Source organism: Musa acuminata, chromosome BXJ2-10 (genome assembly GCF_036884655.1).
Source record: "Musa acuminata AAA Group cultivar baxijiao chromosome BXJ2-10, Cavendish_Baxijiao_AAA, whole genome shotgun sequence".
NCBI classification, from domain to species: domain Eukaryota; kingdom Viridiplantae; phylum Streptophyta; class Magnoliopsida; order Zingiberales; family Musaceae; genus Musa; species Musa acuminata.
In genome coordinates, this window is record NC_088347.1 from 24,164,512 (window position 1) to 24,187,431 (window position 22,920).

The 22,920-nt window shown below is 37.1% G+C and overlaps 1 protein-coding gene across 10 annotated transcripts; it reads left to right on the forward strand.

Moving 5' to 3' along the window:
• The first annotated feature begins 518 nt into the window (after nucleotides 1–518).
• On the forward strand, nucleotides 519–22,784 carry LOC108951550 (DNA repair protein REV1-like). Of its 10 annotated transcripts, XR_010491733.1 has the most exons (28): nucleotides 519–768; nucleotides 834–996; nucleotides 1,312–1,427; nucleotides 1,515–1,591; nucleotides 2,267–2,733; nucleotides 3,752–3,895; nucleotides 4,075–4,207; nucleotides 4,284–4,372; nucleotides 4,476–4,526; nucleotides 5,628–5,828; nucleotides 8,488–8,607; nucleotides 9,931–10,023; nucleotides 12,623–12,682; nucleotides 12,784–12,870; nucleotides 12,952–13,035; nucleotides 13,212–13,284; nucleotides 13,629–13,697; nucleotides 16,057–16,161; nucleotides 16,277–16,710; nucleotides 17,577–17,660; nucleotides 17,747–18,306; nucleotides 19,225–19,285; nucleotides 20,047–20,308; nucleotides 20,479–20,663; nucleotides 21,398–21,619; nucleotides 21,730–21,837; nucleotides 21,930–22,042; nucleotides 22,112–22,784. XR_010491733.1 is itself a non-coding variant. In XM_065128328.1 (23 exons), exons 1-23 carry the CDS (start codon nucleotides 605–607, stop codon nucleotides 20,116–20,118), a joined length of 3,507 nt encoding a protein of 1,168 aa, XP_064984400.1. In that variant the 5' UTR covers nucleotides 519–604; the 3' UTR covers nucleotides 20,119–20,309. The 10 variants fall into 10 exon arrangements, 1 of the variants encoding a protein (XP_064984400.1); XR_010491732.1 differs by having other exon boundaries at nucleotides 21,730–22,042; XR_010491734.1 differs by lacking the exon at nucleotides 21,398–21,619 and having other exon boundaries at nucleotides 21,730–22,042; nucleotides 22,112–22,196; nucleotides 22,335–22,784.
• The last annotated feature ends 136 nt before the right edge of the window (nucleotides 22,785–22,920 follow it).

Here is a 22,920-nt window from a genome sequence, read left to right on the forward strand (position 1 = left end):
ATGAACTTTTGATGTTCTTTCGTTTTGGTCCGAGGAAGAGGAAGAGAGATAGGCTTCTAATTCAGAGCATGCGCTATCATATTCTAATTTTTGATTTGATCTTGTCCTCACATACTCGTACTAACTATAGATGTAATCGGTTCTTCTTTCATAAACCGAACTCGAAGAAGGAAAAGAAAGTATTCTATGGAGAATATGATGTACAATTAGAGGTTAAATGCATTTGCCGCTCCAACTATAACTCTTTTTCTTGCTGTATTTGTATTTTATTTTATATTTTATTTCATAATATCATTATTAATGGAGATATGATCGAACACCTAAACACAACAGGCAGCTTTAATTCCTAGTGATTGTTGGAATATCCCGTCAGGTGGCTACCATCGCACACGTGCACTAATGACTCAGTCCATGAATCCTATAATGGGCTCGAATGGGCCTTTAATTGGGCCGCTGAGGGGCGGAAGTAAGGAGATGAAATGGCGGTTAAAATACCAAACCGCCCCTCGCCGCTCTGAATCAGAAGCTTCCTGTCGAAGCAACCCGGTACCACGACGAGAAAACTCCGGCGATCGGCCGTCTCCTCCGCCGTCCCTTCTACGCCATGAATTCGAGATCCTCATCGCGCGCCGCCTCCAACGGCCCCGCCTTCCCCTCCTTCTCCGCTCCCTCTGGTGACTCCCGCAAGAGGAGCAGAAACCCTCCCACCACAAACCCACAAAGGCCTCTCCGCTCGAAGACCAAGGCCCCTTTCGCCGACTTTCGAAGGTATTCTATACTTTATTCCTCGTCTTCTTTTTCTCGTTCTTTCTTGGGCTTAACCCTTCTTGTAGTTACATGGTGGAGAAGAACCGGAAGCTGCGGGCCCAGTTCCAAGCAGACGCGACCACTTCGTCCCTCGGCGCTGGCAGCGGCCATGCTGACTCCGGCGATGAAAAGGGAATATTCCATGGGGTTTCCATTTTCGTTGATGGACTTACCATTCCGTCCAGTCAGGTTCTTCTTTTTCTCCAATAAAAATGTTTAAAGTGGGCTATCATTATATTAAGAATTGAATTTAAGTGTTAGCATTTATCAAAACGGAAGGTTTTATGTTCAAATCACCAGCTATTCAGTCTTTTACCTTCCAAATTTATTGGGACACACGTGAAAGGGATGCAAAAAATTGTAAATCCTGTCGCAGGCTTTAGCTTTCGCTGTAAGATGGTTTGGAAATGACTAAAACTTATCCCCATTTCTCAACTGATGTTAATGTTGTAAGGTGTACTGTTTGGTGATTTGTTGTGATGAGTTGGTGAAATTGCTTATCAGGAACTGAGGGGGTATATGCTGAAGCATGGTGGGCGGTTCGAGAATTACTTCTCGAAGCATACTGTGACTCATATCATTTGTGGCAATCTACCTGATAGTAAAATGAGAAACCTTCGGTGTGAACAAGTCTTTCTAGTCAATTTTGCACCATCTTTTTTAATTTGCTCCCCCCTGAGTATCGTGTTTGGGATGTTCTGGCTTAGGGCATTCAGCCATGGACTGCCTGTTGTGAGACCTCAGTGGGTGCTGGATTGTCTGGCAGCTAATAGGCTTTTGAGTTGTGAGTTTTCTCCCCATGCATTCTGATTTTATTGTCTTTCAGTCTGCAGTTATTTTCAACTGATTATGTGGGGGATGCCTATGGTACATTGTTAGAGAACAGCAATGGAAAACTGTTGCTGTAGGTGCAAAGGCCTAAATTTACAGACATTGTTCTTTAGAGATTTTCTGTCATTTTTCTTATTTTTTAGCTGTATATAGTCTTATAATATATCTCAAGCATAGTTTTCTATCACTATAGGTGTTGTCAAGGTCTTCTTTTGTGGTTTACTCACTTGCATACCTTGGTTTGTTTGCCAACTTTAAGCATGACTTGATTGGGTATATTGAATACTTGAATCATTAAATTCAAGTTATTATTATGTATGTATCGTCCTTTCAACAATCAATATTAGTAAGATTGATTCATTATTGGTGCAAAATTATAAAATTTCTATATTGGTTTATTTGCTTAATAGACTGCAGGACTCCTGAATTTATCTATTGGTTTAGCTGCACAGTAGGCTATGGAAGTAGTTATCAAAATATCTACTTCTATCTAATTAGAAGGAAGAGAAAATAGGACACTAATAAAAGATGCATTCCATTATTATATACTAAAATGACAAGGTGCTTATTGTTTTAGTTGACAAGTTATTGATTCTGACTTTTTGTGCCTTTTTCATTTTTTCTTAAGGTGCTCCTTATCAACTTGGGGGGCTTGTGAATGGAACCTGCAAACAACAGAAACTTTCAACTTACTTTCATCACCAGGGCATCTCAAGCTGTAATGATGCTAGAACTACTGTTAATCATGATGTGAAAATTGATGTGGATCCTAAGCAATTAGTATTACCTCCAGAGGGCCAATGTTTTAGATGCGATGGGCCCAGTGGCCAAGCCAGTGAAGAGTTGGAATGCATGAAAGTTGAAAAATTGTATGGAGAGATAAATGCAAACCCAGAATCAACTGATCTGGAGGTCAAGTTTAGTGTTCCACCTGCATCTGGTGTCATTCCTACTCCTTTAAGTATGATTAATAAGAGTTACATGGGCCATCAAAAAATACATGAATCTTTGGATTCAAGTGTAAATTGCATAGGAGCTTCCAATCAGGTACACTCAACACTTACAGATCCAAACTTCGTGGAGAACTACTTCAAGGTAATAAAACAAGACTGATTTGCTTGTAATGTTCATTTATTTGTCTCTTCAAAGCTTTATAACCTTTCTTTTCTATATAGCTTTGCTACATGTGCTGTATAAGTGTCACATCATATCTTTGAACATGTTGATATTTTCATTGTGTTCTTCCTGTTTTAGTTTCAAAGTTTGATGATGTTTAATAGATCATTAGTTTTTTTTTTCAATTTAATCATGTTTCTTCATAATTGAGAACTGAAGAATATTATTGGAAGTCCCAAAGCTCTAGCAGATATTATGCCCATTTAGATGGTACTTGAGTGATATTTAATGGCAGATTCATCCTAAATAAGGAGAAAATGGTTAGATAGCTCTTGAGAGCATAGTTGATTACGGGATATGTGAATCTTTCTCGTCATTGTTAAGTAAATATATATTGTTTTGGTTCTTGTCTTATAGGTGAAATGGAGTTTTTCTTTTAATATTACTATTACTCCTGCTTATTAAGCTTCTCTTGTCATGTACTGAGTTTCTTTAGTCAATTCATCAATAATGGTGCACTCTACGTGCAAGTTTTTCTTATAAAAATCTTAATGTAAGCATGAATTTGGGATTCTATAACTTAATTTGTTAGCTTAATCTGAGACCTTATAGATCACTCCTTGATCCATACAGTTGGCTATTTTGATGCATCAAGGCTTCTTTAGTAGGTATTTTTTATAATTATTTGAATGCTGTATACTTGTTCTTTGCACACCAGATATTTGGGTAATATTTTCATGCTAGTGTTCCAGAAGTCATTTTTTTTTCTTGTTATATCATCTCAAACGAACTAGTATCTGTTAAACTGTCATTTTCTTAAATTATACATCTAGTGTGTGTAAGATATATATGATTGATATATTGATATTCTCCCTGACTCTCTCTTTTTTAATTTGGACAAGAATCCTGTTAGTTTTATTTCCTCTTTCTTCCTTTCACTCACTCACTGGATAAGAATTTTGTTACTCAGTTCAGATCTAACCATTTGGTACTTCAGAGCTCTAGGCTGCATTTCATTGGAACCTGGAGAAATCGATATCGAAAGCGTTTCTCTAACTTGCTCACTGGATATAAGAGCAGCAATGAGAAAACCAATTGTTGTGTGGCCAAGCACAAAGCTTCAATTATACATGTAGATATGGTAATTTTCATCTTCACCTACTAAGATTTTTTTTTAACATAATAATGATGATAATGTTTGTCTGTGGTCTTTGCTTCAAATGTTTTTGTCCATATTAATGGCGCTCTTGCTGAATCATACTTGCTGTTTCTGCCTGCATGTTTACTTGTGTACTAAAATATTTTATTTTTCCTTTTCAGGACTGCTTTTTTGTATCAGTGATCATAAGAAACTTCCCAGACTTGGTAGATAAGCCTGTAGCAGTGTGCCACTCGAACAATCCTAGAGGAACAGCTGAAATATCCTCTGCAAATTATGTGGCAAGAAATTATGGTGAAGTTTTATAAGAGATACATCTTAGTGTGGCATACTCTTTGTTGTAAAGCACAATTTATGTTTTGGATTTCAGGAGTGAAGGCTGGGACGTTTGTCAGAGATGCCAAGGCTTGCTGCCCTCATCTTGTTATCTTGCCTTATGACTTTGAGGCTTATGAAGAGGTATATGCATTTCTTCACATTGATTCTGTTATCATAAAACTTTACACTTGTCAGTTTTAATGTTTTTGAACCTCCTTCCACATCTTTCTTTAGTGTTCTGCAGGTAGCTGAGCAGTTTTATAGTATATTGCATAAACACTGCAGCAAAGTTCAGGTGCATGTTACCTCTTTCTAGTTAACATATATTAATATGAAAAATGTTAGGGGGTATCTTGCAATGTGACTTTTGAGCAAGGTTCGAAATACCGTACCGTACTGACGTTTCGACGTTCGCTCGGTACGGTACGGAATGGTATACCGAGCGGTATACCATTCGGTATATATATTATATTTAACTCGCAGGCGGTGTATATATATATGTATATATATATATATTATTTATTTAAAAGCCGACGTCGCATCACCTCGGTGACGTCGCCTCGTTTATTTAAATTATATATATATATATATATAATTTTATTATTATTATTCGTTCCGTCCGGTAGCGGACGGTCCGCGTACCGGTATATCGTCGGACCGGTACGTACCGCCCGTACCGGGCGGTAGTATTCGGTATTGCTTACCTTGCTTTTGAGTCCCAACTGACAGAAAAATTAATAATATGATTACAAGAAAGCTAAATGAGGGCAACCATTGGTGCCATAATAACCTTGCATCTTTGAGATTTTGGTGAGCCAATGAAACAACCATTGGGTTGCCTGTTTTAGCAAGAAAGCTAATTGTTTTTTTCAAGGATCGTTGTTTTGAGTACTGGACCCATTTCAGTGACTGGTATGTACTGGTGTTTCGGATAGGAAGAAAAAGAGGGAAAAGAGGAAGGGGTGGTGGAGGAACAAGGAGGAAGAAGGAAGAAGATGAAGCGGTGGAGGAAGAAGAAGAAGGAAGAAGAAGTGGTGGAGGAGGAGGAAGAAGAAAGAAGAGGAGGAGAAGTAGCGGCAGCAGCGATGGCAACAGTGTTGAACGCGAGAAGAGGGCTCGCATTTGCAAGCCCTAATTTCTATTTGAGGATTTTTTTAATGCCGAGTTGGGTGGGCCCATTGCTATTTTTGATTTTTTTTATATTTTATTGAACTGGACTTGACTGTTCAAAACGAGGGTGGTCCATGTACCAGCCCATGGCCGGACTGGTATGTAGTATGTACAACCCGTTTTGTACCATTTCGGGTGGTACAACAATCCTAGAGTTTTTTTCTCTCTCTATCTTTTGCTCTTGTTAATTTTTTGTCCTAAAACAATGTTTGATGGGAAAATGCAGGCGTTAAGCTGTGATGAAGCATTTTTGGATGTGACAGGATGTGACGACGATCCTGAAGAAATTGCATCAATGATTAGGAAGGAGATCGAAGATACCACCCGCTGCACAGCCAGTGCAGGTATTGCTGGAAATTTGCTTCTGGCTTATTTGGCTACTAGATCTGCTAAACCAAATGGCCAACGATTCATTCCATCTGAGAAGGTGAGGTGTGACTCTGACACTATAGTGCATGCTAAGTGGTTCTTGTTCAATCTCAAATTTCATGCTGAGGTTTGCATAAATGAGTAGCAATTCTAGGATATTATTGTACTTCTCTTTTTTTGCTTTTGCTAGTTCAAAAAAAAAAATACAGGTTAGGAGCTAAGTTGCTCAGCTTCTTTTCTACTTTTTGTCGAATCTTAGTTCTTGATTATGCCTTGACCAATCTAGGTTGGTCGCATTCGCTTACCAGTCTACCTCAAATTTGATGCTTCTTTTGCAGGCAGTTGCACTGTGAATTCCCCCTTGAACATTGGGGAGTAGATTGTTGCAATATCATAAAGCCAAATTGTTTCTTTAGGGATGTGAATTTTGCTTTCTTTGTTGAATGTATTTGCTGGATAAATTAGTGTACTGTTCGTTCGACCATAACTACTAAAAGGTTTCTGATGGCCATTGTTGCTGCCTAATGCCTGTGATAATGTCAGTATTCCTGCAAAATTTAATACCTTAATAACTCAGAACTTGCTCATCACTGTTGAGCATGGTTTTTAAATCATCCACTTTACGGTTTTCCTTTGACTGTTATCCTTTTGTCTTTATACATTATAGGTATGTATGTTCTGGATTTTCTCTTGGTTTTTTTGCCCATCAAAGAAGGATAAATATTTTATGTGTTGCTATGATTCCATGATAGGTTTTGATTGATTCCTCTTATTCCTGTTATTAGCATTTTGGTTTACTCTTTGAAGTTTGAAGATCCTAAAATTTTCAAGTCATTCACTTATTTATGATTCTTGCATATTTTTATTTGTTAAGATGTATGCTTCATCTCTGTTTGAAACTTTATGTTATTAGAAGTTAGTAAATTTGAAGTCCTCTTCCTTTCAGCTATTTATAGGCCCAATTGTAGACCCCTTCACCAGATTCCTTAATATTTTTTTCTCTTCTCTTACTATTCTTCTATTATTTTTGGGTGTTGAAAGGACAATCCATATCTGTGTCAACAGATCATGTTACGGTGAGGAGACTTGAGCTTTTGGTTTATTGTATCTCCGAGCATGAGAGTGCTGTTAGTTTTGCAGAAAGGAGGCAAGCCTATGAACTTGCATTGATTAGATTATAATAATATGGCTTTTCATGTTAGGAACTGTGGATTCACATAAGAATTGACTTCTTACCTTTATATAGGGCAAAGCGTATTATCAAAATAATTTTTTCAAACATAACTTTTAGGAATTTGGACTTTGCTGGCTGTTCTTTTCTATTTATTGCAAAATTCTAAACAATTTTTCAAGTTTTAAAATTTTGAATTTCAGATTATACCTTTTTTTTTATCAGTATATGTTTGTGTTTATGAATGAAATATTATCTTTTTTCCTTTCAAGTGTTTTTTAATAGTTCTAACTTCTAACAAAGTTTTACAGGAAAGGAGGATATTTTCATTTCAAAGTAGGAACATTTGAAGATAGTTGTCGTACTTTGGCTTTATCAGCACTTTGTTTTTTTCCCATAAGCACATAAAAATTTCTTATTTAAGGTTTCTTTTATTACCTGATGAATTGTCTAATTACACATACTATTGGTTCTGTTGGTCCATTTAGAAGATCTTGTAGGCAGTTGTGAACATAAAATGTCACTTTTCACCTTGAATAGCGATTTAGTAAGCTAAATTGGATGTAAACTTCATCCTTTACCTTTTCTAACCATTTTAACACAAACAAGCAGGTGTTTAGTACTATTAGTTGATCAGTGTATGTCTTTAATACACAACTCTCTTCAACGCAGTTTATGTGGGAGATGCTCTCGAAATATTTGAATATAATGACAGATAGGTGTATGGAAGAGGAAGAGTTTTTAATTATTAACAGAAAGACCAGTCAGATTTATTAGTTTAAGATGTTGCTGTAGAATAAAAAGCATGTTAATGCTGTATTCAGGTAGGACTGTAACATCTCAAGTTATCCCTATAGGACAGGAGTGAAAGGACTTGAAGTGATTTATAAAGGCTTGATATGTGTACTATTGTCAACTTAGACTTAATTTTGGGATAATGATTCAGGTCAATGAAATTAATGGGTCAGTTGTCCTATCAAGTTGGGTTGTGACAAATGGTATCAAAGTTGACGTAGTGTTAGGCATTGTGAGAGGAATGGACATACATGTGATGGGATCAGAGATCACACCATGGTATGGAGCCAATACACCATGTTACGGATTGATTCTATGCTCTGTTAGGGCCTTGATGAAGATGTGTCAAGACCTTAAATCGAGGAGATTGTAATCAATACAGGCGATATTTACAAATTCGATTGGTTAGCAGTGCACAGACCAGTGTAAACCAGGCAGTATGCCCAGTACAAGACCTGTACTGTACTGCCCAGTACAGGATTGGTATGACCCGATCCAGTGCCTGTACTGCCTGGAACAGTGTTGGTACTGTCATACTGCCCAATACAATCATACATATAATCTGATTCTGCGGTATGTTCGTTATTCTTCTTTAGAATTTGTGTGCAATGCTAAAATGTCTGGTCGATGTCTAATTCAGTGTTATATAAATTTGTTTACTTTTGCCTGGTGGTATCTATTATGTACATGAGGATAGTTGGTTTTATAGATTAACCTTTTTCTGAGTGGAATCAAATTGCATGCTTGATAGGTTGAGGACTATTTGAAAGATCTTCCTGTCATGGCACTTCCAGGCATTGGGTATGCTACATATGAGAAGCTGAAGAGCAGACAAATTCAAACTTGTGGTCAGATGTACATGATACCGAAGGTTCTTTCTTCATTTACCTGGATAATAACCCTTGTTTAATCTTTAATTGTTTTTAGTGGTCATAATATGTTTTTATAATCGTAAGTTTATGTTTTGTTTGTAATGCAGTTTAGTTCTTGAGACTGGCTTATTCATATTTTGTCAACATGATGTAAAAAACTAAAGGATATCTGACATTTTAGTTTTTTTTGGTATTTTGCCCATTTTTATCACTCTCCTCATAGAAAAATCGGTTAATTTATAAGATCATTACAATCATGGAACTTGAAGCATTTTATGGATATAGTCTACACTCTAGAGAGTTGAATTAGTTGAAGCACTATAGTAAGCAAGAATTTGAGAGATTGTAAATCCTTTACTGGGTCCTCCATTTCACTTTCTCTAGTGGCTGTTACTTCTTTGGATGTCTTTTTGTCTTTTCTCTTATAGAGGAAGCAGTTAGTTGCTTGCATCTGGACAAGGTTGTTCAGCCAGGTTTCTGAACTAATCTTTAATTGTTTTTAGTGGTCATAATATGTTTTTATAATCGTAAGTTTATGTTTTGTTTGTAATGCAGTTTAGTTCTTGAGACTGGCTTATTCATATTTTGTCAACATGATGTAAAAAACTAAAGGATATCTTACATTTTAGTTTTTTTGGTATTTTGCCCATTTTTATCACTCTCCTCATAGAAAAATCGGTTAATTTATAAGATCATTACAATCATGGAACTTGAAGCGTTTTATGGATATAGTCTACACTCTAGAGAGTTGAATTAGTTGAAGCACTATAGTAAGCAAGAATTTGAGAGATTGTAAATCCTTTACTGGGTCCTCCATTTCACTTTCTCTAGTGGCTGTTACTTCTTTGGATGTCTTTTTGTCTTTTCTCGTATAGAGGAAGCAGTTAGTTGCTTGCATCTGGACAAGGTTGTTCAGCCAGGTTTCTGAACTCGAGATACAAATTCTAGCCCTTGATCCCTTTACTTTTTGGATGACTTTTGTGCTTCTCATTAATTCCTGTCTGATGATGCCAGCTTATTAGTTCCCTTCTCATTTTATGCTTCTTAGTTCTTAGTTCTTACAATGGATGTAACCATCATTTGCCAGAACTGGATTCTATTATTACCTGACAATTTTATTGTTTGGTCTGACTCTCAGTTTTGAGTACATGGTTATTACCAAAGTTAAATATCTTTGTAATAACTGCCAGCCAGTAATTGCAAAGTATATGGTTGCTATCAAAGACTGGTTAAAACTAAAATGATCTCTATCTAACTTACTTTCAGGGTGCAACCTACAATGGGGAACCGTCCAACTTACATGTTTGTGTTTTCTTTTCCAGGAAGCTCTACAGAAGGACTTTGGTATAAGAATTGGTGATATGTTGTGGAATTATTGTCGAGGAATTGATAATCGAACAGTTGAAGTTGTTCAGGTTTGACATGCTTTTAAATGTTGTATTCAAGTTAATGGTCTGCAAATAATTTTGTAAAGACAACAAATGAAGTTGTGTCAACTTCGAAAAGAAATTATGTCGAAAGATAACATAATGAATGCTCTATAACCTATTATCTAATTCACATTTTTTATAGTCTCGTAGTCTTTATTTAGAATATTCTTAATTTATAATGCTTAGGTATCATGTTTTCAATTCCAATAAGCTGCTATAGCATAGTGACTTTAAGTTGTTTCCTGGTGATTTCGTTTTGATTCTATTCACACCACTTCACTGTGCTATTTGCATGTTTTATTGCTATTTGGAGAAATTCCACAGGAAACTACCTGTTGACAGCGGACAATGGCTGTCATGGTATATGCTGCTCTAAAGAATATATATTTGCCTTCCAACATTGTAGTGCTTAAGGGGAAACATCTAATTGAACGGATAAAGAAAAAGAAAAAGTTTCCGACTTCAGCACAACAGGCAAGTTTGGAGAGGGGACTATGGTGGACGAGGATGGATACAACGACTTTGTGGGGGAAACCCCAAACCCGTATGAGGAGAGATGCCATGGTTTAGGTTCAATACCTATTTGATCCATTTGCTTGAGAGAAAATTGGGTTAGCTGATTACTTCTGCAAGGAATGAGAGTAAAAGTAAAAGAAAGAAAATGTTTGGTCTCAGTCGTTTTGGGGTTCTATTCGGTGAACTCCTTGGTGTCAGTTGTTACCTTATTGGCACAATACGAGGCAATTTGCCCCAGTAGCTGGCTTGTCAAGTTGGTTTTTTTAGTTAAATTCGCTATTTATTTTGACTTTTTAGGTATACATGATAAAACTACTAGAAACAAATTTCATGATCAGGGTTACTCTGACATATAAGATTCAGAAACAGAAACAACAGGTCAAGCTGCTATTAGCCTATACATATAAATTTGATTAAAGAAAACATAAAATGTTGAATGAAAAATCCCAGTTCTTTTTTCTGTTCTTATATTTAAGGAGTAGGAGGAGAAGAGGAGAGGATGAGGAGGGGGAGGGAAAGTGCAGACTCAGAGGGGGAGAGGAAGCACAGGAGAAGTACCAAGCGAGTGGTGGTGTCAACCAAGCAAGTGAGCGGTGGTGGCAAGCAATGGGTGGAACGAGGTGGGTTGGGATTGGGAGAAAGAGATACTGAAAAAGGCAGCAAATCTATCAGAACTTTTGAACCTTGCTTATTGGACTGAACTGGCAAAAAGTCTGGTCTTCATGCTGATTTAAGCCTGGACTGGTAGATACTGCCTGATACGCATTGATCCAGGCAAAATCTGATACCATGGCTAGTTGAATCCTTTCAGTTGCTTAACTCCTCTCTCTCTCTCTCTCTCTCTTCCCTATGAAGGTTGCAGCCATTCATATATTACTAGTAGATAAATTATGTTGCTCATATATATATATATATATATATATATCTATATATATTATTAACAATAGACTAGATTTATGTGATTAATGGATATATTACTAACAGATTAATAATTTAATTTTGCTCTGTCAATAGTTTAATAATAAGTATCTCCTAGTATGTTCTGATAAACAGTAAAGGATAACATATTTTTAGTATTTATTTGGGTATTAATCAATTTATTTAGATAATTAAATATTAGAAATTAGTATTGAATATTTTATTAAGATTCTCTAGTAAACATATAGATGACAATGTACTTTTCTTGTAGTTCAGTAATAAATCAATTCAATGCAACTGCTAAACATATCATTAGTAGTTAAGTAATAGATTAATAAATGTTTAAGAACAATATTTTTGACATATTCTACTTAATATTGAGGGATAATCTATTATGTCATTGATCTAGTAAAAACAAATTTTGTAACACTGAAGTAAGTTATTCCTTGGATTTAATGCATCTACCTCTTTGTTCTCAATGGTGGTTGTACCTTCATTTTCTTGTGGGACATATCATAGACCAAACATGAAAAGTTTATGAAGCTATAGTTCAAGGGTTCACTTGCAGACAAACAAACAAAATAAAATGAATGGAATACACTTCTGGCTCAACTTCCACCCAGACGATGAGTAATTAACTTCCACCCCTGTAGTTCTTGGAATTTGACTTCAATTAAGTGAGTTCCTGCACCTTCTATCATTACAGCCAGACACACCTTTAATTAGCAATTGCTTAATTCAAAGAGTGAGTTAAGGAAAGACTACTGATTCCCTTCACAGAGTTAACACATCTGGAACTGCAGATGGCCAATGGTTCAACAATTTGTTGAATTTAAATGATTTTATCATGTGGTTATTTGAATTGTTTTTTAATGCAAGTTGTGTTTTCAGTTTTTCATTTCTTCTTGGTCAGAATTACTCAGATTAGTGTTGAAAATACTAAAAAATAAGTATTTCCCATGGTACAACTTGAACAGAAAGAATCGGAGCAGATCTCTTCAATGATTCTCTGTGGGGGCATGAAGGCTTACCATTAGTGGGCATCTATGAATACTATCATGCTGTGTTCATATTGTGCATTTGCCACTTTCTAGTTTGACAATCAGTTATCTCATGTATTGACTTTCTCGCAATTCACATTTATTTTCAGGAAAGAAAATCCGTCGGAGCTGAAGTTAATTGGGGAATTAGGTTCAATAACCTCACAGATGTGGGTTTTGAGCTAGAAATTAGAGATTATTATTTCTTTAGGTTTTTCCTCCTGCTGCATTATTACCGTTTAGATGATATTGTTACTTTGTGTATTTTCAGTGTCATCATTTCCTTGTGAACCTCTGCAAGGAGGTCTCATTGCGGCTGCAAGGATGTGGATTGCAAGGACGTGCTATTACATTAAAGGTATTCCCCCATGCAAAGATAATTGTAGATGCAAAGGGCTTTAAAGATTTGTTTTTGTAACGTCTTTAGTGTGTCTTTTAGGTAAAAAAAAGAAAGAAAGGAGCAGCAAAGCCATTAAAGTTTATGGGCTGTGGAGACTGTGAAAGTGTGAGCCGGTCCATTACGGTATTTACTAAACATAATGAACACAGTAGTAGGTTGCTACTTTGTTTTGACATGCCTTTGACAATGTGCTATATAATTATACACTCTTGGCGATTCTCACTAGCTTTGGTGTTATGCCTTCTCTTTACATGTCACAACAAACACCCCTGACACTCGACTAACTCATCCTTTTGCAGGTACCTGTTGCCACAGATAATGTAGTTGCACTTCAGAGAATAGCCAAGCAGATTTTTGCTTCTTTTCATGTTGGTAGGTCTTAATTAAGCTTTCTAGATTTGGTAGGTCTTAATTAAGTTTTTCTAGATCAGTGTCTTAATTTGGCTATTGTGTATATCAATGCTCACCACAACCATTGCGGTCTCTCTTCTTTACCCCGGGTCAAATTGGTACACGTTTGGGGCCACATATTGCACATATCTGGAGTTTCTCTCAAGACTCAATAACACATCTTTTACTTATGTCTTCTTTCGATCAATGTATTTTAGGTCATTGGGGTGATGAAAAATGAAGTTGAAGTTCATGTGTTTATGATAGTTTTCTTGATTTGTTATGCACTTTTGTCAAAGAGTGTGACTGTGAGTACTCTCATATAGATGTCAAGGAAGTTCGTGGCATTGGCTTGCACATGACAAAGCTTGAGAGCTCGGATATTAGTAGAAAAGGTATATGTGGAATCCTTGATTTAGTTCTGGACATATAAATTCTGTAAACTCCAATGAGAGATTCATTTTGTCTATGATATCATATTATTTAGCACCATAGCAATGCAACTAAACGGCGGTGAATTATCATTTTCCCTTTTCATTTTATTTTCTCTTCCCTCAACAAATTGTACTGCATATGGTTACATGGTTTATGAGAAACATATGGATAAAAGTGATACACTTTTTGTCAAGGATTTTAATTTTGCATGGTTTGATATAGTTCAACTAGCATTTATGTGTCTGACCAGTGACCAGGATGGGGATTGCGTAAAACCAGAAGGTGTGGCCAAGTCCACTTTAAACTGGGCTTTTATTTTTAAGTGCGATGTGCTAGGGCTCACACGAGGGTCTCCTCTCCCCCACCACTACCTGTGCTCTCATTGTCCACCATTGTTTGTGCGCCTCGTTTGCCATTACTTGTGGCTTGCTCCAGTACATATCCTCCTCTTCCTCCATCACTGCCTTGTCCTCCTCTTCTACATTTATCTTCTTTCTGGACTTCTTATTCCTCTTCCTTCTTCCTTATCTTCATTTTTATAATTACAACAGCTTGTTGGATTAGTTTTACATTGATATTTTTGATAGATTGTAGAATGTAGATTATTATGTTACATGTTATTTTAATATCGTCTACTTTTCATTATTTAGAAAAAGGAATTATACACAAACCTTATGTGTAGATAACTATTTAGGTCTTTGGTGGTTGAATCTTTACTTTGTTTTAATAGTATAAGTTTGTGATTTAATACTGGTGATCCACTTTAGACTCATATGACCTACTGTGGACTATCCGCCATGAAGACCCTCTAGCACTACATTTTTGCTACATTAAGTTCATACTTCATAGTATTGGTTAAATTCAAACCTGTTAGTGTGCTAGGAGCAACAAAATAGGCAAGTGCTTTTCCCATTTGATTTTTTGGATACTTATTCAAATTCATATCCTGTGTTTGTATGCATCACTCAATTGAACATCAATCACGTGATGGAGAAAATCAGTCAAGTCAACTAACAAGACTAGAACAAAGATTTTATTATGGCACCATGTCTTTCAATCTTGAGAAAATTCTGCAATGAGATGATCTGTAGCAAGACCTGGACGATCCCACTTCTCTTACTCATAAATGGTGATTATGTTCTTTATTTATCTACTTGTTTTGGAATGCCTAAATAGCAACCCCAGCACACTTCTATATGGCAATAATTTTAAAAAGCGCTCGGGTATTCAAGTGAGGTGGGTTGAGGTGAGGCGAGGCGAGGTGAGGCTCGAGCGCCTCACACAGTCGGGCTACGCGGTTCAGTGAAGTGCCACCTGGGCGCTCGCCTGAACCCAGGCGTCGGGCGTTTCGGGCAAGTGCCCGATTGAAGCAAAGCAATCGTACCATATGATCAACTCTAGTTCAGTTAAACATTAGCTTAGTTGGTTCAATCGAAGCAACTAAGCAAAACAGTAAACCGCCACCCCCCCTTCGGGTGACCTGAACCCATAAATGCTTCGTTGCCCTGATTCACCTCTGCTCCTGCCACTGCCTTCGTGCACAACCACTGCCTCCACTGTTGATGCACATGTCTGACGCTTCCTCTACCGTCAACGGACGAGCCCGACGGTCTAGCTTTCGTGCACAGTTCCCTCTGCCACCGTTGCCATTGTCCAAAAACTCCTCCGTCACCATCGCTTCGCCCTCTCCCCATGTTATATTGTCGGTGACTCTTTTCTTCTCCTCTAACTCTTGTTAGCAGTAGATTAAATACTGTTAATAGTATATTATTAATACTTAATTATTATTATTAAGTGTTAACTACTGTTACCATATAATAGTCCCTAGTTAGCATTGTTAATCATATTTATCAACTGTATCATATATTTTTTATATTTTAATATTTCAGAATGCCTCACTTCAGTCGAGCGGGCGCCTAATGCTTTTTAAAACACTTCTACATGATTTATATTTCAGAAACTTTTTGCTAGATGGTACACATAGGAGTACCTAACTAAGCTGTAAATTCTCTCTGTACAAAATTTAAGATAAAATCATGATTCTGAACCAGATTTAGCTGTATGTCACCCAGCACTTAAGTTACCAGAATTACCTTAGTTTTTTAGAACTAATCAACACAGGGTTCTAAGATTCGGTGCATATATGTGTACTTACTAATGAAATTATTAAAAGTTTTAAAAATTTTGCTTGTCTATGCATGTATCTCATAAATGATGTAGAACTAATCAACACATATGTGAAGTCCTGTTTCATTTTTGTATATTTTATTTGTGATACTTATTGCAATATCTGTTTCTGCTTCTTGGTCATCTTCAAAGGGCATGTGGACAATGCACTAGAATCGTGGCTCAGTTCTTCCACGGTTGACACTGGAAAAAAAAGTGAACAAATTACTTGTGCAGATAAACAGTGTGATAATGGAGGTAAAAGCTTATCACTTTTTTGTGTTTCTTATTCCTGCTCTTTAGAGTACCTCTCCTGCTTTTGTTAATGTTCTTTACCTGATTCTGTTTACAAGTAGCTTCTTCATTGCCACAGGTTTGCCATTGCCTAATGGGGAACCTCAATCAAGATGCATATATGGTTCAAATCAACAAGATTTGGGGAAATCTAAGTCTTTGTGTGATAGTGATACTGGTTATAATTGTCTTCCAGATAAGGATGCAAGGTGTTGCAGATCTTATGAAATGAGAGCCTCAGCATTGCCTCGTCTATGTGATCTAGATATAGATGTAGTTAAGGATCTTCCTAGAGATATAGTATTGGAAATGGATGATATTTATGAGGGGGAACTTTCTGATCTTATCCGGAAGAGTGAAAAGAAGGGTAGCCGCAGCAGCTCATGCTCCTCCAGTGTATCCTTGCCAAATGAGGACACTAATGTTATTGATGGTTACATAGCTAGTGGGCATGTTGATTCTCCAGAACTGGATTTAGGTGCTAAAGATAAAGGGAAGCTGCCTGTTCGTGAGGTGTGTGTCTTCAGACAACAGTATACTGTTACTCATGTTTTTTCCAGCAAAAGGTTCATTTTCTTGTGTTCAATTTATTCTTATGTGTAGATGGTTTGTGTTTTTCTCTCCTGTTAATTTGTTTTCGACTATTATTTTGTTGATGAGCTTAATCTTTTTTGGGGTCACCCAGTATCAGGTTGGGTTCTATCTCTAATATTGATCTAGTATTTTTCTAGTGGAAGCATCAGCCATGCATTCTCTGTCTTAGTTGGGTCTAAGGTCCTAGACCTTAAAGATTAGGCAGCAGAGAGATCTTTTTGTGGGGCTGCTCAAACTATGATATTCTTTCTGCACCACTTAATGAAATTGACCAACATACTGTTGCCTTTATCTAGTAGTGTCTTTTCTGCTTTTCTTGGGATTTGGGGAATGTTCTATTCTGGTTGGTGCTATGTTTTATTGAATGCACAGAAATATTGTCAGACTAATCAAATCACTGGGGAAATTTAATGGAAAAAACCAATAGTATCTTTAGTGTTTGTGCTGAAGATATATTATTTAAAAAACATTTTTGCTGATTTACTTAATTTTTTGCTTTCTCTTATAATTCTGGGTTTTTCTTGTTTAGTTGCAGACTTTTGCAAGAGATTACTGTTCTTTGAGAAAACTAGATCTTTTAATCTGCTGTTTCATTCTAAGTTCAGATTATGCTGACTGAAACATTTCAGCCATGTTGTATAACAGATGAAATAATTGTCTTGAATGAGTTTCTTTTAGATGTGTCCATAAAAATATGCTTCACTGTAGAAAATTGAACTGCCAGAATGCTGGTTGTCCTTTTTATTCTTTATTGGTTATTGTGTTTCTTTTCTTGACCATCCCAGACTTTGAATCCAAAAACAGTTGATCCTTGTAGAAGTAAGAATCCAAATAAGAAGGCTCAAGTCTCTGTATTAGAAAATGTGAAGGTGCATATCTTCTGTTTTAGCTATTCCAGGTTGTATTTGCTTGTGGGACTACTAACATTTTGATCCTTCATTTGACTTTTGTCAAGTCTGTGGAGAGAACATGTCTGAAAATTCAATCACACAATTCTTGCTCAAGATTAAACGAGCTGCATATTACCTCAACCATGGGGCCACAACAGTTAATGCCTGCATCGCTTAGCCAAGCAGATGCTTCAGTTCTGGAACAGTTGCCTGAAGATGTAAAGGCTGATATATGTGGCTTCCTTCCAGTTCACAGGAAAATAAAAGTATGTAAGGATGTTCCTTTTGGGTTTGATGTTCCAAACAGTGTTAAACATTCCAGTCCATGGTATACCAAATCATATCTTTGGTTGGGCAGTCCACCATTTTGGGTGGAGAAATTCAAGATAAGCAACAGCTACTTTTTGAATGCAATTGCTATGTTGTATGCCGAATCTGGCAAGGATATTCTTCTCTCTTCTATTCTTCAGTCTATAACTCCATTGCTTTCATCAGTTTCTGAGTCAAGTTGTGAAGAATATGATGAAGCACTTCATAGCTTGCATGAGGTTATTTCGCAGTATATTGTTCTAAAGATTGGATCTGATGTGGAGGAGCTTTACAATTGCTTTTGTTTTCTGAAACGGTATGAGTCTTATTTAACTCCTTATGAAGATTAGTTTTTCTGTTTAACTATATTTTCAGTCCATATTCAAATGCTTATCATGTTTTAGCCATCCTTGTTGTATCTGTGCTGCAAAGCATTCTTGACTTTAACTTAAATGAAAGAGTTTGATAAGTGCCTTCATGCTTACATATCCAGTTTATAGAATATGATATACACTTTGATGAGGATAGATGCAAGATTCCTGGTACAATTGGCGTTTAAGCATCTATTGCTTTTGTACAATATGGAATTTGATGTGAGACCCAATTTGAAAGAGAGTTTCTTCAATCAAGGTCAGAAGCTTACACATATTCCAATCCACAAGAAGGATCATTTGTATGTAATCCCTTTATTGAATAGGTCATAGCCCAGTGCAGTCTATATTTTGCTATCAAACCAACACATCATAATTTTACTCTGTACTTTTAAGTCTTCACCCTGTATTTTTTCAAAGGCTATGCTGATATGTTCACGTATGACCTTTTACAAAAATCAGTCTGATGCCCTTGGGAGTAGGGACTGTCTTTTCATATCCTTGACAGCCAGAGCCCTAGCCTAGTATGCTAATGTATCAGTGAAGGTAATGATGTCGGAATGGTGGCCTATTATTCCACGCTCATGACAAAGTTTGAGACTAGAACTGTTGTTGCACCATGCATACCGTGTGATGCATACATGTCCAATGTCACAGCATTCCTTGGTATCTTTGGTAGGTTGTGTGGATCTGTGCTGTCTGGCACAGCATTCCTTCTTGTGAGTTGTTAAACTACCTTCTCTTATTATGATTCGATACATCATTAAGTCTTTTAGGTGGCTGCCAAATTTTGCTTTCACTTGTGTTTTGCTTCTAATATTTGATCTATTGACGCCCCATCCTTACATTATTTGTTGTTGCAGGTTTTCTACGGTGTCAAAGTTGTTATTGCGAGTATACAACAGTACACTTCCTCTTTTTCAGGTAAATGCTTTGAAAGTTACATGGTCCCTCAACTGATTCTAGTAACACTATTTGTCTTGTGCTTCGTCTTAAAATATTGGAGTATAATATAAAAGTTTCACTAATTCCTTCTCATGGCTAGTGCTATCTGTTAGAAAGAAAATGTAGGTAGGATGGGACCATGAAAGATTTGGATTTGATTTTGGAATTGAATATAGATGTAATAAGCCACAAGACTATGGTCTGACTTGTGCCAGGATGGGGCTTCATAGTCCTCAGCCTAGTAGATTCAGGCCAACCAGGCAGGTAAGGCATAGAACAAGACTTTTAGAATATAGAGGAAGAACCAAAATGCCATCCCCCAATGATTATTATTGGCTATCTTGGGGGTTGCTAGCTTGGAGGTGGCACCAAATGAATAAGTATCGTGACCTATCTGAATTTAATGAAATTGAACTTTAATTAATAATCTGATAAGATAAGTTGACACTTGGTACCTCTGCTATCAATCACCCAGCTTATAACTTTTGGAAAATTAGCTTATTTCTATTGTATAACGCCATTGTGATGAAGCTGCTGTTTCATACTTATATGTTGAGGTGATCAGCATGTGGAGTACACTGTTAGCATGCGGCTTCTTATTGATTCCAGTGCATTCTGTTAAATTCTTTTGCTCTTTATGTTGTTCAAACTGATTTGTTTGCAAATGTTCTTTTATATCCATCCACATCAATTCATATGATATTGATTTAACTACGTTCCATCTTAACCATGAATGTCAGGCTTCCATGAGTGAGATCTACGGAGGAAAATTACGGCTTTCTGTTATTCGTGAAAAGCCTGGTGAAGAATGAAATTGCTGTTTGTTGAACCATTGTGCTTCAGGGTTCACTGCATCTTGACATTGATGCTTGGTCCTTGTGGGGGGTTCACAGATAAAATTTTGGTTTTGTACATAGCAAGCACTTCTTGGTTTTAATAATGTATATATGCCTGGCAGTGAGATACGAGTGATCCAAAAAAATATGAAGTAACAAATAAAAGGTATTTTTTTATGCTCTTCTTTCTTCTTTTTTCTTGTTGAGGCTATGTAATTGCTCTTCTAGATTCTCTATTGATGTCACTGGCATGCTTGAGATGTACACTTTAAAGCATTGGCAGTGAAAATGGACCATGAAGTCATAATAAACTCTAATCATTATCCCTTTCTGCAGGAAACAATGGAGGAATTGCGTTGATCTGTCATAGTTGATGCATCAATTATTTGTGGCAGCAACTACAGTGGGTAGCCTGGTTTGTTCTATAAGAAAATAGAAAGATAATTGGCTGATGCCACACCAGTATCCAGTAGCACAGTGAGATCTTGTGGCCCAACAACGTCATGACAGTCCGATAAATGGTACGTTGTGGCCCAACAACGTCATGAATCCGGTTACTCTTTTACATGAAGTTGGCTACATATATTCAAGAACTTACGTTTTTAAACATTTTAGAGGACAGACGCTTACTAACTAATTTGTTGTCTCCAAAGTTTGATACAACTGAGGACAAATGTGTTTTTGTGCTGAACTGTTTATATTATATTATTAATGAGGGAAAAGGATTCATGTAGCGGACCTAAGCTTGGGGCAATGTTGCTTCTTGCTGTTAGCCTTGGCTGTGGTTCCCTGCAAGCGGAAATGCCTGCAAGTTGTAGTTGTAGGCAAAACCAAAAATTACAAAGTAGCAATTGCAAGTATAGTTGTTCGGAAAGCACGTACAGTCATGTAAAGTAAATAAGAGCAGAGGGGACCAACATGAGGCCATAGAGGCAACATATGAAGAAGATATCTGATAAGTCATCATTTGTTTTGGTCGTTGTGAGCCTGTGTGAGCCTGTGGACTTGTAAGGAATTACCTGTTTTGGGTTTGATCTCACACCATTTTTTTTTTTGTTGTTGATCTCAAAAGGTGCATTTGAGATAGAGGTGATTCAGGTTTTTTAAGTATTTTTAAGGGCTTAATTTTCTTCCTAAGTTATCGAAATTGAGAAATGAAACTTTAGATTGTGATGAAAACAATGTTTAAACAGCAGAAAAGCATATATCTATATAGCTCTTAGGGAATGGCTTCCAATGGTGTTTGCTTGAGCAGGACATATCATCTATAGGAAGGACTGGTGGGTTGCATGTCTCCATCGAAAGAGCTAATATCTAGCCTCACGGTCATAATTGGACAAAAGAATTCAACTCTTCTAAGACATGAGAGAATCACTGGTGTCTGCCGTGCCACATCCTTATCAAGTGTTTGAATGGACCTTTCTTAGCTGGAGAATAAGAACGAACCCTTGATTGAGTCCGAATAATCACCGATCTGGTAGCACTTGTACTATCTTACTTTTAATAGTCACATGTATACAGGATACAATCTTAATAAATTCTCTCTTTTTTCGTTGTCACAGACACTGACTACTGATCATGTTTCAGATTCTCAGTATCGACGGCTAAAGTTCAAATAGGATCTCCACATGGTGAGGCTCATCCAGAAAGTGTCTCCACGGAAGGCAGATGAAGAAGGCTTTCTTCTGATATCAGGTGCCACTGCCTCGAAAAATCTGCCGATTGGCATCGGTAATCCAAAGAACATCCAGTGGAACACAATGAACTCTTTCCACTCTTCTTATCAGATAGCAGTGTGCGACATGTAGAGCCAAGGAAACAGGAATCCAATGCATAGAGTTAGCCATGAGGCAAGAAGTACGAAATGGGGCCGTCTTGGATTTGACCCTCGTTCGGACAGGTACATTGCTTTGTGAACGCCCTAAATATCTTGCTTGTCACCTTCCTCACATTACATTTCCCTGAGCAGATTATAGCCGACCACCTCCTGCAGCTTATTCAATGTCACCTCAAACATCCCCATCCATGGATAGATGACAATTTGGCTTGTCTTGGTGATGTCTTTTCTTTATTTTAAGGGTTTGGATGGGAAAGTATTCATCCAAATTATTATATTAGATGAAGAGGAAGCAACCAAATAGCGGAAATGATTTGCTTTTATTTATTTATGCTTCTCTTTCATCATTCATCAGAGTAAGAGCCGTCAACCCCTACATCAGCCAGCAGCCATCCGCCACGCATATCTCGAGAAAGGTGCGTCCAAGATTCCAGCTTCCGGCCCTACCGTCTCGGAATCCTGCATCAGGTAGGCGGCCGGGAATCTGACCTCTCTTATCGTCGTCGCTACTCCATGAATAGAAGTGTTTGATGAAATGCCTCGCAGAGTTTTTCGTTAGGGGTACTACTGTTAACATTGCATGAGTCGAACATCTTCCTTTGTTGCACTTTGAATGGTCCATAAAACGCACACCAACATCTTCCTTTATTCTTTTTATTTCTTTCTTCCTCTGAAACAAAAACTTATCCCTGTTTCAACGAGGATGAGGTTGTGGTGTGATTTGTTTGGCTGTAAGCTTTCCACCTCTCTCCCTTTCTTTCGGATTGAAGTTTTCTGACACTCCATCCACCCAACCCACTGCCACCATCTTGTCAAAGATAGCCTACAAATAAATGAACAATTTGCTCTCTTTTGGACACAGCATTAATACACCCATCTCAAAGTATATATGTACAATATATACATACATAAGTACATACCTTATTCTCTCATGTGGTCAA